We start from the raw sequence: 16,371 nt of genomic DNA on the forward strand, positions 1-16,371 counted from the left end.
GATTTGTCCCGGGATCGTTTGATTTTGGTTTATTCACACTGCCAGTGATTTTCCGGGATCTGTGAGTGCGTTCACTCACATCCCGGTAAGATCCCGTAAAGACACGTGACGTCAGGATGAGACGTGTAACGTACGCTTCAAAAACATGTACACTAACGCATTGCGTACCGTTCCACAAAGCTGGCGAACGATCCCAGCTTCAGCGTGGATAGTAAGGAGCTCCCTGGTCTCTGCTTCGTTCCAGTTTGCAGACATTTTTTTCGTTCTTTCTTTGTTGATGACGAACACAAACTCATCAAAGTCATCACTACGACACACCCCCTTACGGCATTAAACCTGGCTTTTGTTCACACAGGGCGCGTTCCGGGAATGATCCCGGCAATGTTACTAGGTCCCTAACCCGGGATCGATGCCGGCATCAATCCCGGGACGTGTTTGCGTTCACACAGAAGGCACTCTGGCAATTTCGCGTCAATTTCCCGGGATCAACGTGCTGTGTGAAAAGGGCTATTGATTGGACTTTGTGGAATTTTTGCCATGAAAATAGCTTTGAATGCTGACATGTCATTAAATAAAATAATCTGAATCTGAATCGGACTTTTAGCTGGGACACATTCACACTCAGAACTAATAATAATAATATTTATTATTATTATTTGTATTGATGTTGTATAATCCTATTGAATTGGAGTTTCTTCTTTTTGTTCTTATCTGGTAAAAAAAAAAAAAAAATACTTCTCTCTCTCGTTCTGTTTAGAAACATTGTGCAAGTGTGGTTGCAAAAACTAGGCCACTACCAGATTTGGTGGATCAATACAAGGCAGATTTTGGCTATCTGGGCACCATGCTTTGTTCACATGTGATCAAGGCCCGTGCACAGGCTTCCTTCCAGGCCCAAACTGTTAACAGAACCACACTCACTATCACACAGGTGAGTAAATCTGAAATAAAGCTTTTGTCAAGCTGGTTTAAATCATACCCAGTAGTTCTTTTCTAAAAATACCTTGTTAAAATCATTCAAATCAAACCTGAATGCTCACTCTGTCCCTCTGCAGCCACGGCCAACTCTGTCAATGTCTCAGAGTGGATTGTCAGCGTCAGGTGGTTCACGCACACCCAGCATCATTAAAGTACCGAGTTCGCTCACCCTCATGTCCACTCGCCCTGGAACGCCCACTCAGCCATCACCCCCAGCAACCAAGTATATTGTTATGGCAACAAGTGCAGGGGCTGCATCCACACAGCAGGTAAGAGTTTTAAAGGAATTTGTGTCATGATAGTTGAGCAAAAAAAAGCTGTGCATATCCAAAACCCAAATTCGGCTCTGGTGCAGGACAATAAGATAACAATAAACTAACAGGATAAATAATGTCCGCACACTGAAAAATGCCCCAACGAGCGCAACGTTTTGAATATGTCAGGTAGATCATCAGACACAGTACCCTTGTGGAGTGAGATGCAACTCTTTATAAGAACAGTCAACTCACCACGCTTATATAGCGCTTTTTACAGTACAGATTGTTTCAAAGCAGCTTTACAGCGATAACAGAAACAATCTGCAATAAAGTTCAGGCATGAAAACTCCTCACCTTTCGGCGAAATTCGCCGTTTTAAAACCTAAAAGGGTCACCTACGTGATTTGTGCAGATCCGATGAGAAAATATTTTGGGGGGGGGGGGGGGGGGGGGGGGTGTTCGAGGTCGAGGCCAGCATTTATCCCCTATAAAGTTACCATAAACTAGTTACCATCAGAGTAACGTTAGGGCAGAAATGTTTTCAAAGTCTTTTACACCGCGAGTCTGAGAACTGGACACACTGCCGAACAAAGAACCGCACGTCGGAAAGCAAGCCTGAGGTAAGTTAGCTTACAATGTTAACTGTCCTGTCAGATACAGACAGCGATGTTGCCAATGTCATTATTTTTTATTTTGACATAGAAGTGGGCGAGATAATATCGCGAGTGGGCGCGGGCGCCGTGAGCGCTGAGCGAGCAGGAACAAGTATTCATTGCGCGGCTCGCGAGCCTCATGCGGCTCGCCAAGCTTTAATTTGTGGCTCGCAGTTGCATGGCGGTAAATAATACGGTGATATGATAATGCATTCACTATAGATATTTTATAAAAACATAACAAGTAGGGCTTTAACATAACCCGTTAAAAACTCAAAGTGTCAGCTCTATTACAAATTATTTCGATCGGATTGAAAGGGGTGGTTTATCGAGAGAACGTGAAAAAACTTGATCGATTGAAAACCGAAACTGAAAGGACGACGTATGACGCGCTGAACAAGCTGTTCTCCTGATTAATAAAGTGTCATATAAATGAATATCCTTTCATTCTATAATTCTCCTTTCACTCAGCATCTGTGAAGTGAAGCAGGACAACGGCTCACCAGTGCTTGTTTCAGATTATCATACAGACGACTGGTTTGGGGCATTTTTGGGATAAATAGTAGTAGTAAATAGTTTTTTTTCTCTGAGACCCGATAAAATACGTAGATCAGCGGCCCATTGGTTCTTTTCTTGATTGACACTGGGCTAGCCCAATCACATCTTTAATGTGAAGTATAGAAATATACTCTTTCAAGTATAGAAATTAGTACAAAACTAATTATGAAAGTTTCCTTTATTTTTCAGTGCATTTGTTTTACAATAGGCTATATGGCTATTACTATCATGGGATTAATATTATAACTATTATTGTAGTAGTAATGTAGACAGACACTGTAACTAAAAGAGTTTTGAAATTTTCTTTGTTTAATTTGCACCAGATTGATGAATTTCACATTAAAAAGCACAAAATTTTCTTACGGGGGACCATGCCCCCGAACCCCCCTAGAGTGGCAGAGGACCACTCATCACAGTGATCCAAAAATCCTGTGAGAAACACTGGTAGCCTACTACAATGCCAATGCAGATTACAATTTGTTTTTTTTGTTGTTGTTGTTTCATTTTTTTTTTTTTTTTGGGGGGGGGGGGGGGATATATGCCGCATCCTTCTCACCTTTTTTACCCCTGACCTGTTTTCATGCCTGAAAGTTTGTTTCGGCTTTACAGCAGATCTAGAACAAAATAGTGTCATAGTCCAGCTTAAAGGGCACCTATTATGCCCCTTTTTACAAGATGTAAAATTAGTCTCTAATGTCCACAGAGTGTGTATGTGAAGTTTTAGCTCAAAATAACCAACAGATAATTTTTTTACAGCATGTTTAAATTCTCACTTTTTGGGACTTAGAAAAACGTGCTGTTTTAGTGTGTATTCCTTTAAATGCAAATGAGCTGCTACAGAGGGCAGAGCCTCACAAGCTTGTGCTCAGTGGCAGGACAATCTCATCTCACGGAATGATAATATCTAAACAGAAACTCTCAGTAGCGGTGTTCATTTCGACCCGGAGTCGGACAATAATGCCCACAGAGCCAGAGAATATATGCTGTATAGAGATAGAACTGGTATAGTTTAGTTCAATTACGGTTATAACTTATTTTTCATCTTGCTTTTATCCACTATTAGTACAAGCCTGTTGTAGCGGACCGCGTCCGAATGATGGGCAAAAATGTACTGATGAGTTTTATAAAGTTTATTTAACATCACACAAAATATGAAGTGTCAGTTTTACTCCAGAAAATCACCGTAAGAGCTGAACAAATACAGTATAAGAAGTGCGAATTAAAGTCTTATAACGCTCTCTCCCTTTCATTATCATCAACATACACAGCGAATTCACTCATTACAACTAACAGTAAACTAATTTATACACAGCTTTTCAGGGGGTGCTTAATAAACGGGTAAACTTTATATCCATAAAACGACTGTAATAAAGTGCGTGGTCTCCCTTCCATTAACCCTCTGGGGTCGGCAAACGCGTGGGCGCGTTTTGCTCTTTTTTTTTTTTTTACATAGTCAAGTCAAGTCATCTTTATTTATATAGCGCTTTTTACAATACAGATTGTATCAAAGCAGCTTCACAGTGATAACATGAAAATAATACAAAAAATAATTTCATCATCGTCCACCTTTAAGGCAGATCTATAATATTGTTGAATATTAAATGTCCCCAACTAAGCCAGAAGGTAAGGCAACAGCGGCAAGGAACCAAAACTCCATCAGGTGACAGAATGGAGAAAAAAACCTTGGGAGAACCCAGGCTCAGTCGGGGGCCAGTTCTTCTCTGGCCAATGAGTGAACAGTGTATGAAGTTCAGAATGAATCAGAGTATTTGTCCAGTTCCGGTTGGTTGAAGTCGGAGTGGAGAGGAGGAGAGTAGGGCTGGGCACCGAGTCTCGATACTTTTTAGGTACCGACCGAATTGCCTCGATACTATCGAGTATCGAAAAATGACATGTTGTTCGGTTCCAGATTTCGATACGTAAGGAGTTAACTCGTCAACGTCAATGCTCAAACAAATACATATGAAATGCACAACGACACACATAAAGTCGCTCACGGACATACACACAAACTCTATTCACACGAAACACGCGGAACTCTCCGCGCACACTCATATGAGATGCGCGCGCGCACGCACAAACTCTCGACACGCATACTTATGAGCCGCGAGCGCACACACACACACAAACTCTCCGCGCACATATTCATATGAGATGCGAGCACACACACATAATACCTTAAAGATGTGGAAAAATCGATCAAAAGTGTGGGTACATTTCTCCAGGCTCGATGCCAACCGCGCGCGATGCAGTATTTGCGGTAAAATAATTGCTGCAAAGACCGGTACCACGACAAACACGATGAAGACCTTGACAGTGCACGGAGTAAACATAAGAGCAGAAAGTTGCTCCGTCTTCGACTGGTAAATGAAGAGATATCTTGTTGATCACTCGGACAGTGTTTATATTGCAATAAATAATAACCTACTGAATGTACACTGCCGTTCAAAAATGTGTTGGTTAATGGTTTAGTCAGAATTTTTTTTCAGTAAGGATGCATTAAAGTTATCAAAGGTGACATTAAAACATGTGTAATGTTACAAAATATTTCGTTTTTAAATAAATGCTTTTCTTTTGATTTTTTTATTCATAAAAGAATCATGAAAAAAATTATCATAGTTTCCAAAATATTAAGCAGCAAACTGTTTTCATATTCTGAAGGGTCATGTGACACTGAAGTAATGATTTTGAACATTCAGCTTTGACATCACAGGAATAAATTACATTTTGAAATATATTAGATACGATTTTAAATTGTAATACTATTTCACAATATTACTAAAGTTTTACTGTATTTTTTTATTTAAAAATTCAGCTTTGGTGAGCATGAGCGCTTTATAAAACATTTTTTATTCCTTTGTGCACTGGCTAAGGAGCATGAGTCAAACTGAAAAAATAAAACTAAATACATAAAAAATAAAAGTTTTTCTGAGGTAATGTGTTATGTAATCTTGTTAAAATGGATTTCATAAAATTGGTATCGAAAAAAGTATCGTTAGGAACCGGTATCGAAACTGAGGTATCGAAATTGGCACCGGATCGAAAGATTTTGAACGATGCCCAGCCCTAGAGGAGAGACTGGTTGACACTTCAGGTCAGCGGCGTCGTCGTCGTGTCCTGGCGCTGGTCCTTCATCAGATCTGGATACGGCCTGGTTAGTAAACCTCGGGATAGACAGAGAGACTAATATTAGCGTAGACGCCATCCTTCTTATGATGTACCAAGTACATCAGGATTACGGGAAGTGTTCCCGGTTAGCAGCAAAATAGACCTAAAATACTCCGTCAGTTTTGGTCATACAGACTTAAGAAATATGAAAAAATAAGCTGTTAAATGTCTACTTTTTTATGTATCCACTTACAATCGAATTTGGGCTTTTGTAAAATAAAGAAAATATACAGGGTGTGCTTTCTGCCTCTCCGTCTCCGTGAACTTTTTTTCTAAAGCACGTCTCTAAACTTAAACAAAACTCAGCGAATACTGTTCACTCAGACATCTAATTCAAAACTAAAAGAAATATTCTCTGTTTATGTAATCTATATAAAAAGAGAGAGAGATCAGCCGTTCTCATTATCGTTCTGGCAGCTCATTACTCTGCTAATGTGACACGCCCATGGAGATCGCGCGCTATTCAAACGCAGATCTGAAGCAACACATGCAAACCAGTCAATGCCCACAACAGCTGGATAACACACTGAGCCTACTTTACGTTGAGGCGCTGTGAGGAATAATAATATCGTGATAATCCTGGAAATTTTACCTCAAACGTTCCACCCTAGACCTTTTGTCTAAAGCTTGCCTGTTAGCCAATTTAAGTGAGTGTGCAGAATTTGTAGCACAGATTAATCTTATTCTCAACAAGCCACTGATTTAACAAAAAGATGTTTGTGCTTTGGATAAAAGAGCCTGCTAAATGAATAAATCTAAAATGTATCTCTGCATTTGGTTTAAACTTTGAAGGTTTGAAAAGTTTTCCTAAATAATCCTAAATTAACGTGCATTTTTAAGGAAGATCCTAAACTAGTTTTTAGACATCAAAATCTTCCGTGACATGCTTGTAGATCAGAATTTCCTTCTCATCTAGGCCCACGAGGCATTCCGACTCTTCCTTGTGGTAATTATGCTCAGTGTGCTTTTACGCATAAATGCAATTATTTTAGTCATCCACACACTGGATGCAATATTTTTATATGTGGAACTATTACCTGTTCTTTTAGTCTTATAGCATTACATTTTAAACAAGTTGACCATGATGTTAGTGCCCTTCAATACATACGCATTGACAAGGAACAGGAACCTTCAAGAGGAGATCATTTAGAAAATAATTTATTACAAAGAGAATGTTTTTTGATACATACTTTAAACACTATGTCACCATCAGGGTTACATGACGAGTTCGATATAAAGCCTTTCTTGGAGTAGCCTTTATTATGTTTTTTTTCTTTCATTTTTTAAAATTATAAATATAACATTTATTTATTATACTACTTTTTAATTATTATATATAGCCTGGTAGTAAATTAAATGCGTTGCATTATTTACTGTAAGGGGATTTACAGTCAAAGACCCAGAACCAGAAATGATTAATTAAGACAAGTCAGAATTATAATAAATTAAAGTTTTAATGAAGATAGTTTGCTGTTTCATTAGGCAGAAGTCAGCTTCAAGACTCTCACAGAATTTGTAGGCAGCCCCGCTTACAGTTACAAAGATCACAGCAATTATACCCTTCACCAAGGTCTAAGTTACGTCCTAAGCTTCAGGTTGAATGATTCTTATTGGCTAAGAAATAGATACTCAGTAATTTTCCACACAAATATAAATAGATTGAAGCATCTCCATCGATTATGCAGCTGACACTCGGACCTTATACACGACATGACCTTTCAGGTCGCAGATTTGGGTTGGGCGCCAGCATGTCCAGAACAACAACTCAGTCAATCTCCAATAATGCCAGTGGTGCCTTAAACTGTAACGAAAAAGACTAACGCACACATCGACACACAGCTTTTCCAAGGTTGGATTTGGCAGGCTCTAGCTATAAACAGGTGAGTCCTCTCAAAACATCAAGATAGTATGTTTTTTTTTCTCTCAAGGAGAGGACACTTTAAACTAACACAGTAAAGTAAAGACTTTAGCTACAAAATGGTCACTCAAACTATTGGTTCCAATGACCCCTGTGACCATAGTTGTCAGAGTACCCTTGAAAAACAGATGTATGTATTGATGTTAAAGAAAGGCACACTGTTGTGGCAAAACAATATTTAACAAACGCAGCATTCCCAGGCAAAAGAGACGTCAAGATTCAAATTGTATTTAAAAGAAAATATACATTTATTCTTGCAAGAATAGTTCCCATTCTAGCCACACAGGCCAGCTGCAGGCTGGGGTGAAAAACCCCAGCCTTCACAGACAGTCTGCAGGCAGAGTGAGACCCAGATAGGTGTTCTTTCTGGAGTCTTATAATGTTCTCATCAAAGCATTCTTTAAACACCCACCCCAGAGGGCAGGAACTGAGGACCCCCCATGGTTGCATCAACCCCTCCCTAGCCTGGGGTCTTCTCAGTGTCACACATACAGCTGTATCAACGTTACAATATAAAGCTCAAAATACAGAACACATGGCATACATATTTTATCATTGAGAAAACAAAATAACAAAGAAAAGATTAAAATTGCTACTACACACACTATGCAAGATTTGTACCTTAATATAACAGCTTCAAAGTCATTTCGATTTCAAAACCAGCAATGCAGTTTGAGAGGTGGCGGCGCCCCACCAAATCTCGCGAGAATCAAGACTTGCTTTACGGCACAACATATACAATTAAGCAGTAGCCTAATATTTGTATAAAATCATGAAACATTACCTGGTCAGTAGACATCTTCGGAGTCTATCTGTGCCTGTTCGATGTCTGACACTTCCATCCTACTGAACAGGTACCGGTATACAGGGGGGAGGGGATCAGGCCGTGAGTGCAGATACAGCTCTACGTGAGTTATATTTACGACAGTAACATTAAATACAAGTACTCCACAGTGACTCTAGGGGTCGCTGTTTGAAAAAACTGAAATCTTGCATAGTGTGCTTTTAAAGAAGTCCATACGTAATTTCTGGAAGCTGGGCTAAATGAGCAAGCACTGTTAATGCATTCATATCAAAGACAGACATTAGAGAATACATGAAAAGAACATTTCAGTAATCACACTGGTAACTTCTATAGTCAAGTCAAGTCAAGTCATCTTTATTTATATAGCGCTTTTTACAATACAGATTGTATCAAAGCAGCTTCACAGTGATAACATGAAAATAATACAAAAAAAACAATTTCATCATCATCCACCTTTAAGGCAGATCTATAATATTGTTGAATATTAAATGTCCCCAACTAAGCAAGCCAGAAGGTAAGGCAACAGCGGCAAGGAACCAAAACTCCATCAGGTGACAGAATGGAGAAAAAAACCTTGGGAGAACCCAGGCTCAGTCGGGGGCCAGTTCTTCTCTGGCCAATGAGTGAACAGTGTATGAAGTTCAGAATGAATCAGAGTATTTGTCCAGTTCCGGTTGGTTGAAGTCGGAGTGGAGAGGAGGAGAGACTGGTTGACACTTCAGGTCAGCGGCGTCGTCGTCGTGTCCTGGCGCTGGTCCTTCATCAGATCTGGATACGGCCTGGTTCCGGTGGACAGCAGTAAACCTCGGGATAGACAGAGAGACTAATATTAGCGTAGACGCCATCCTTATTATGATGTGCCAAGTACATCAGGATTTACGGGAAGTGTTCCCGGTCCCGGCTGTTCTAAACTATGCAGCCTAATTATATAAGTCTATAATGTGTTATGTGTATGCTAGGCCGAAGAGATGTGTTTTTAGTCTAGATTTGAACTGACAGAGTGTGTCTGCTTCCCGGACAATGGTAGGAAGACTGTTCCAAAGTTTTGGTGCTGAGTGGGAAAAGGATCTACCGCCAGCAGTCGATTTTGATATTCTAGGTATTATTAACTGGCCGGAATTTTGAGATCGCAGTAGACGTGAAGGACTATAATGCGTTAAGAGCTCGCTCAAGTACTGCGGAGCTAAACCATTTAGTGCTTTGTAAGTGATCAGCAATATTTTAAAATTTATACGATGTTTAATAGGCAGCCAATGCAGTGTTGACAGAACGGGGCTAATATGGTCATACTTCCTGGTTCTAGTAAGAACTCGAGCTGCTGCGTTTTGAACTAGCTGTAGTTTGTTTATTAAGCGTGCAGGGCAGCCACCCAGTAGAGCATTACAATAATCTAGCCTTGAGGTCATAAACGCATGAACTAATTGTTCTGCATTATTCATTGAGAGCATATGACGTAATTTAGATATATTTTTAAGATGGAAGAAAGCGGTTTTACAGATACTAGACACATGACTTTCAAATGAAAGATTGGTATCAAAGAGTACACCCAGGTTCCTAACCGACGACGAAGACTTAACAGAGCAGCCATCAAGTGTTAGACAGTACTCTAGGTTATTACGTGTGGAAGTTTTTTGTCCAATAATTAGAATCTCTGTTTTTTCTGAATTTAGTAGTAGGAAATTACTAGTCATCCAATTTTTTATATCAGCTATGCATTCCGTTAATTTTGTGAATTGGTAGGTTTCGTTAGGTTTTGAAGAAATATACAGCTGAGTATCGTCGGCATAACAGTGAAAGCTAATTCCATGTTTCCTAATGATATCTCCTAATGGTAGCATATACAGAGTGAACAGCAGCGGTCCTAGTACTGAGCCTTGTGGTACGCCATACTGAACTTGTGATTGATAAGACATCTCTTCATTTACTGCTACAAACTGATAACGGTCAGATAAGTATGATTTAAACCATGCTAGTGCAATTCCACTAATGCCAACATAATGTTCGAGTCTATTTAAAAGGATGTTGTGGTCAATGGTGTCAAATGCAGCACTAAGATCCAGTAATACTAATAGAGAGATACAACCACGATCGGATGATAAGAGCAAATCATTTGTGACTCTAACGAGAGCTGTCTCGGTACTATGGTACGGTCTAAATCCGGACTGAAAATCCTCGCAGATATCATTTCTTTCAAGAAAGGAACACAGTTGTGAGGATACTGCTTTTTCTAATATCTTTGACAGAAATGGCAGATTAGAGATCGGCCTGTAATTGACTAGTTTTGTAGGATCAAGTTGCTGTTTTTTAACAAGCGGTTTAATCATAGCTAGCTTAAAGGTTTTTGGTACGTATCCTAGAGACAAAGATGAATTAATGATATTAAGAAGAGGATCTATGACATCTGGAAGCATCTCTTTCAGCAGCTTAGTCGGTATAGGGTCTAACATGCACGTTGTGGATTTAGATGATTTGACGAGTTTGCAAAATTCTTCCTCTCCTATAGCAATGAATGAATCAAATTTTCCCTCAGGGAGACTACAATGCACTTCCTGATGTGATACTGTATTAGACGGTTGCATAGTTATAATTTTGTCCCTGATATTATCGATCTTATAAGTGAAGAAGTTCATAAAGTCATTACTGCTGTGTTTCTTGGAAGCTTCTGGGCTTGAAGCTTTCTTTTTCGTTAGTTTAGCCACTGTTTCAAATAAATACCTAGGATTATGTTTATTTTCTTCTAATAGGGTTGAAAAATAAGCAGATCTAGCAGCTTTTAAAGCCTCTCTGTAAGCAATCGAGCTCTCCTTCCATGAAATCCGAAACACCTCTAGTTTTGTTTTCTTCCAGTTGCGCTCCATTTTTCTGGCTGCTCTCTTAAGGGCCTGAGTGTGCTCGTTGTGCCACGGCGTTGGACTATGTTCTTTAATCTTCTTTAAGCGCAGCGGAGCAACTGTGTCTAAAGTGCTGGAAAAGAGAGAGTTAAAAGTTTCTGTTGCAATATCAAGTTCTTCTAAGCTATCCGGGATGCTGAGATGATGAAACTGATTAGGAAGATTATTGATAAAGCAATCTTTAGTAGCAGAAGTAATCGGTCTAACATATTTATAACACGGAGTCGGCTTTGCAGCCTTGGCTAAATGTAATTTACACGAGACTAGATAGTGATCTGAGATGTCATCGCTCTGTTGCAGTATTTCAACGGCATCAACATCTATTCCATGTGATAGTATTAGATCTAGAGTATGATTACGACAATGAGTCGGTCCTGACACGTGTTGTCTAACTCCAAGTGAGTTTATAATGTCTTTAAATGCCAATCCCAATGCATCTTTTTCATTATCTATGTGTATATTAAAGTCACCAACAATTAGTACTTTATCTGCAGCCAATACTAATTCTGATAGAAAGTCCGCAAATTCTTTGATAAAGTCTGTATGGTGCCCTGGTGGCCTGTATACAGTAGCCAGCAGAATTTTCAAACGTGATTTATCGTTTACACTATATATTTTTACATTAAGCACCAACACTTCAAAAGAATTATATTTACAACTAGATTTCTTAGTGGTTTTGAAAATATTACTATAAATTACAGCAACACCTCCTCCTTTGCGTTTCAGACGAGGTTCATGTTTATAACCGTAATCTTGTGGGGTTGACTCATTTAAAGCAATGTAATCGTTTGGTTTTAGCCAGGTTTCTGTTAAACACAGCACATCTAGGTTATAATCTGTAATCATATCAATAACTATTAGCGCTTTTGAAGTAAGAGATCGAATATTCAGCAACCCAAGCTTTATCATTTGCTCATTTGTATTACATCTATTTTTTATTTGTTGAAGATCAATTAAATTTTTAACCTTAGATGGGTTTGAACGCATTTTTGATTTCCAAGTTTGGGGAACAGACACAGTCTCTATATGATGATATCTAGGTGAAAGAGGCTCTATGTGATGGGATTTATCTGACCTTGGTGACGTGAGGCCGCTAGCAGACGGTCGGTTAAGCCAGTCTGTCTGCTTCCTGACCTGAGGCCCAGATTGTCATGTTTTATCTCTAAGACTATGAGCCAAATTACTAGAGAGAAGAGCAGCACCATCCCAGGAGGGATGAATACCATCTCTTTTCAACAGGTCAGGTTTGCCCCAAAAACTTTTCCAATTGTCTATGAATTCTATATTATTTCGTGGACACCACCCAGACAGCCAGCCATTGAGTGAACACAATCTACTAACTATCTCATCACTCCGGCGAACAGGAAGGGGGCCAGAGCAAATTACAGTGCTTGACATCGTACTTGCAAGTTCACACACCTCTTTAATATTAATTTTGGTGATCTCCGACTGGCGGAGTCGAACATCATTAGTGCCGACGTGAATAATAATCTTAGAGAATTTACGTTTAGCATTAGCCAGCACTTTCAAATTTGCTTTGATGTCAGGCGCTCTGGCTCCCGGCAAACATGTGACTATGGTGGCTGGTGTCTCTATTTTCACGTTCCGTGTAATAGAATCGCCAATAACTAGGGCACAATCAGAATAATTCTCAGTGGGTGTTTCACTGAGCGGGGCAAATCGATTTGTTATCGGAACGGAAAAGTGGTTTTTTGATCCGCGACTAGAGCGATCCCTCACTGTCACCCATCTGCCCTGCTGCACGGGCTCTACTTCAGCCGGAACCGACTCATGTAAAGAGTTCACTAGGCTAGGCGCATCCAAAATAGTATCTAAAGCTCTAGCACTCTTCTTACTATTCTCGATTAAAGTTTGGATGCGTGTCTCTAGTTCTGAAATCTTCTCTGTCAGCCTGACTGTCTCCTTGCATTTATCACATATAAATCCTATATTGCCGACAGAGAAGGCTATGGTAAACATGTGACATGAAGTGCAGGTGACAATAACAGGAGAAGACATTACTCACCGTGTTTGTTGACTGATTCTTACTCACCTGGGCTTTTATGAACTCAAAGGCGCGGGCGCGCGAGAGAAAAATAAATAACTGAGCGCACGGGTGGTGCGTTAAAAGGCTAGCGAGTTAGCGTGTTGTGCTGACAATAACGGAAGCTAGCAATGTCAGGTTAATCTGAGATGTTGAGTAAGCTGTATTTAGTAGTATAAACAACTAGAATTTATAATAAATGATGGTTCAAAACAGAAAGAAATACGAAGCTAATACGAGACGCAGCAAACAAACTCACAGCAGCAGCAGTCACAGCGAGGCAGGGCTGTTAATTTGTTTCTATAACAAATTAAAATCTCATAAGCCTAGAGAAGTCATTAAACTCGTGATGTTTAGAAGGAAAAATACTGATTGATACCTTGATTATAATATAATCACTCATTAGATAAACATTGAAGCAGCATTGGATTCCAAAATCCATCCCCTTCATTACCCTTAGTGTAGTGTGTACGTAACAGTGATTTATTTTGTTTTTACTATTATTTGTGTAGTTCAGGGGTAGGCAATAGGCCGGGAGCCAGGTCCACTCCTCAGGATGTTTTTTGCTACCCTTTTTTTACTATTATTTCCTATTATCTTATACCTTGGGCCATCACAAGTTGATAATGACCACCTCCAACTCGGCCCTGTTTGGTCTCAGGGGCCAAAAAACTCCCTTTTTGGGAAAAGCTTTTGACGGAATTATGTAATTGTGAATATTAAGCTACTGCAGCTACATAAATGGTCATATAACCCTAAAATTTTGCATGGTGTATCCTGACACATAGGGGAAACTAGCAGAAAACGATTCTGGGGATTTCTGCCTTTTTGCTGTCAAATATCACCCTCAACATACCCCAAAAGACCAAAAAATGTCTGTCCGCCTGACAAATGGATAATTTTCAAGCATTTTATTATACATATCACCGCCTCAAATGTACATGAAAAACTTCCCAAGTTTATAAGCTTCAATTTAAGACCAAGATGACATTTCTGTCTAGTGGATTACAGCTGGTGTAACCAAAGTTCTCCCCCGTACCCCAAATCGGAGAAAACAGAACTTTCAAGCATTACCATTCCAGATATGGGATTAACCCCTTATATTGGCATCAGTCATTACATATTTAAAACAGTAATATTCTAAACTAAACCTAAACTAATCTTGACAAACTATATATCATTTGAAAGCTTACAATCTCTAGTTTACATGTTTGGTGACTGATTTTCAAAATAAATTACAGAGCCGTAATTTATCAATTTGCAACAAGAATATTTTCATACTCCTAAGGCGTGTTCAGACCTTTATTTTGAAATAGTGACGAACATGAAAAGTCATGAAAGAATGGTAGAAACCTCAGATTGTTTTCATGCCAAGAGTTCAAAAGATAGCATCCATTCAATTATTTTAGAAAAAAAGGTCTGAAAATGTTTTGAATATAAAGAAAAAAATATAATAGATTCAGCATTTGTGATGTGGCAGCGAGCTATAATGCACATACGGGATCTTTTTATGTTTCTTAGAGGTTGAATTAACTTCAAAATCTGCCAAACATCCAACACTACTTCTGAATAGGATGTCTACTTCATAAATTGTATGAAAATTGTAAAAATAATGGTTCAGATCACTCAAACAACATATGGAAATGGAGGCGCCCTTATCTGCGCAGTAGGAAAAAAAAATACTATGGAAGTCAATGGGTTTGGTTACTGACATTCTTCAAAATATCTTTCTTTGTGTTCAGCAGAAGAAATAAATTAATACAGGTTTGAAACAACTTGAGGGTGAGTAAATGATGACAGAATTTTAATTTTAAAGTGAACTATCCCTTTAATATCCTATGATTTTTGGCATAAAAAAAAACCTGTGACACTTGTGACCTGTGGTTTTGTGATCTAGGGTCACACAAAATCCACAAAGTCCTCGCAACACAAGGAATAAAGATGACTAGTGTGTAGTATGTTATCAAAAAGCCAACCTTCAATAAAGTAAACGTTAGTAACCTTCTGTACATAGTAAAAATAGAAAACATTTATTTGGTTCTTAGACCTTTTTGCTGCTTATCCATGATGTCGCCCTCAGACCATAGTGGTTCTAGCTTGCCTGTCTGTGTGTTTATGTGAAATCCATGGTTGGCGTTTTGATAACGGACTGCACACTAGTCATCTTTATTCCTTGTGTTGTGAGGACTTTGTGGATTTTAATAAATCTCACATTTGGCCCCTCCTTGAACTACCACCTTACCGTGGTGGAGGGGTTTGAGTACCCGAATGATCCTAGGAGCTATGATGTCCGGGGCTATATGCCCCTGGTATGCCCCTATATGCCTCTGGGAGGAGTGCTCTGACTGGGGACTCGTTCTACTGGGGGACTTCAACGCCCACGTGAGCAGCGACAGTGACACCTGGAGGGGGGTGATTGGGAGGAATGGCTCCCCTGATCTGAACCCGAGCAGTGTTCTGTTATTGAACTTCTGTGCTAGTTACAGCTTGTCCATAACGAACACCATGCTCATCAGTGCACGTGGCACCAGGACACCCTAGGCCGGAGGTCGATGATCGACTTTGTGGTCGTTTCATCTGGCCTCCGGCCCTATGTCTTGGGTAAAGAGAGGGGCGGAGCTGTCAACTGATCACCACCTGGTGGTGAGTTGGATCCGATGGCGGGGGAAGAAGCTGGTTAGACTCGGCAGACCCAAACGTACTGTGAGGGTCTGTTGGAAAAGAGTCCCGTCAGAGAGATCTTCAACTTCCACCTTTGGCGGAGTTTCGACCGGATCCCGAGGGAGTCTGGAGATATTGAGTCCAAGTGGACAATGTTCTCCACCTCCATTGTCGAAGCGGCTGCTCGGAGCTGTGGCCGTAAGGTCTGTGGTGCCTGTCGAGGCGGCAATCCCCGAACCCGGTGGTGGACACTGGAAGTAAGGGATGCCATCAAGCTGAAGGAGTCCTATCGGGCCTGGCTGGCTTGTGGGACACCTCAGGCAGCTGACTGGTACTGGCAGGCCAAGCGGACTGCAGTCCGGGTGGTTGTGAAGGCAAAAAATCGGGCCTGGGAGGAGTTCGGTGAGGACATGGAGAAGGACTACCGGTTGGCCTTAA

The 16,371-nt window shown here is 40.0% G+C and overlaps 1 protein-coding gene across 1 annotated transcript in view; it reads left to right on the top strand.

Moving 5' to 3' along the window:
- Positions 1 to 16,371, top strand: part of taf6 (TAF6 RNA polymerase II, TATA box binding protein (TBP)-associated factor) — a 74,560-nt gene that overhangs the window by 49,114 nt on the left and 9,075 nt on the right. The window contains exons 13-14 of the mRNA XM_079605928.1: positions 758 to 931; positions 1,056 to 1,247. Coding sequence (XP_079462054.1) covers positions 758 to 931; positions 1,056 to 1,247 — 366 coding nt within the window. The remainder of the gene's footprint in view (positions 1 to 757; positions 932 to 1,055; positions 1,248 to 16,371) is intronic.

Source organism: Phoxinus phoxinus (assembly GCF_949152265.1).
Source record: "Phoxinus phoxinus genome assembly, chromosome: 3".
NCBI lineage: Eukaryota > Metazoa > Chordata > Actinopteri > Cypriniformes > Leuciscidae > Phoxinus > Phoxinus phoxinus.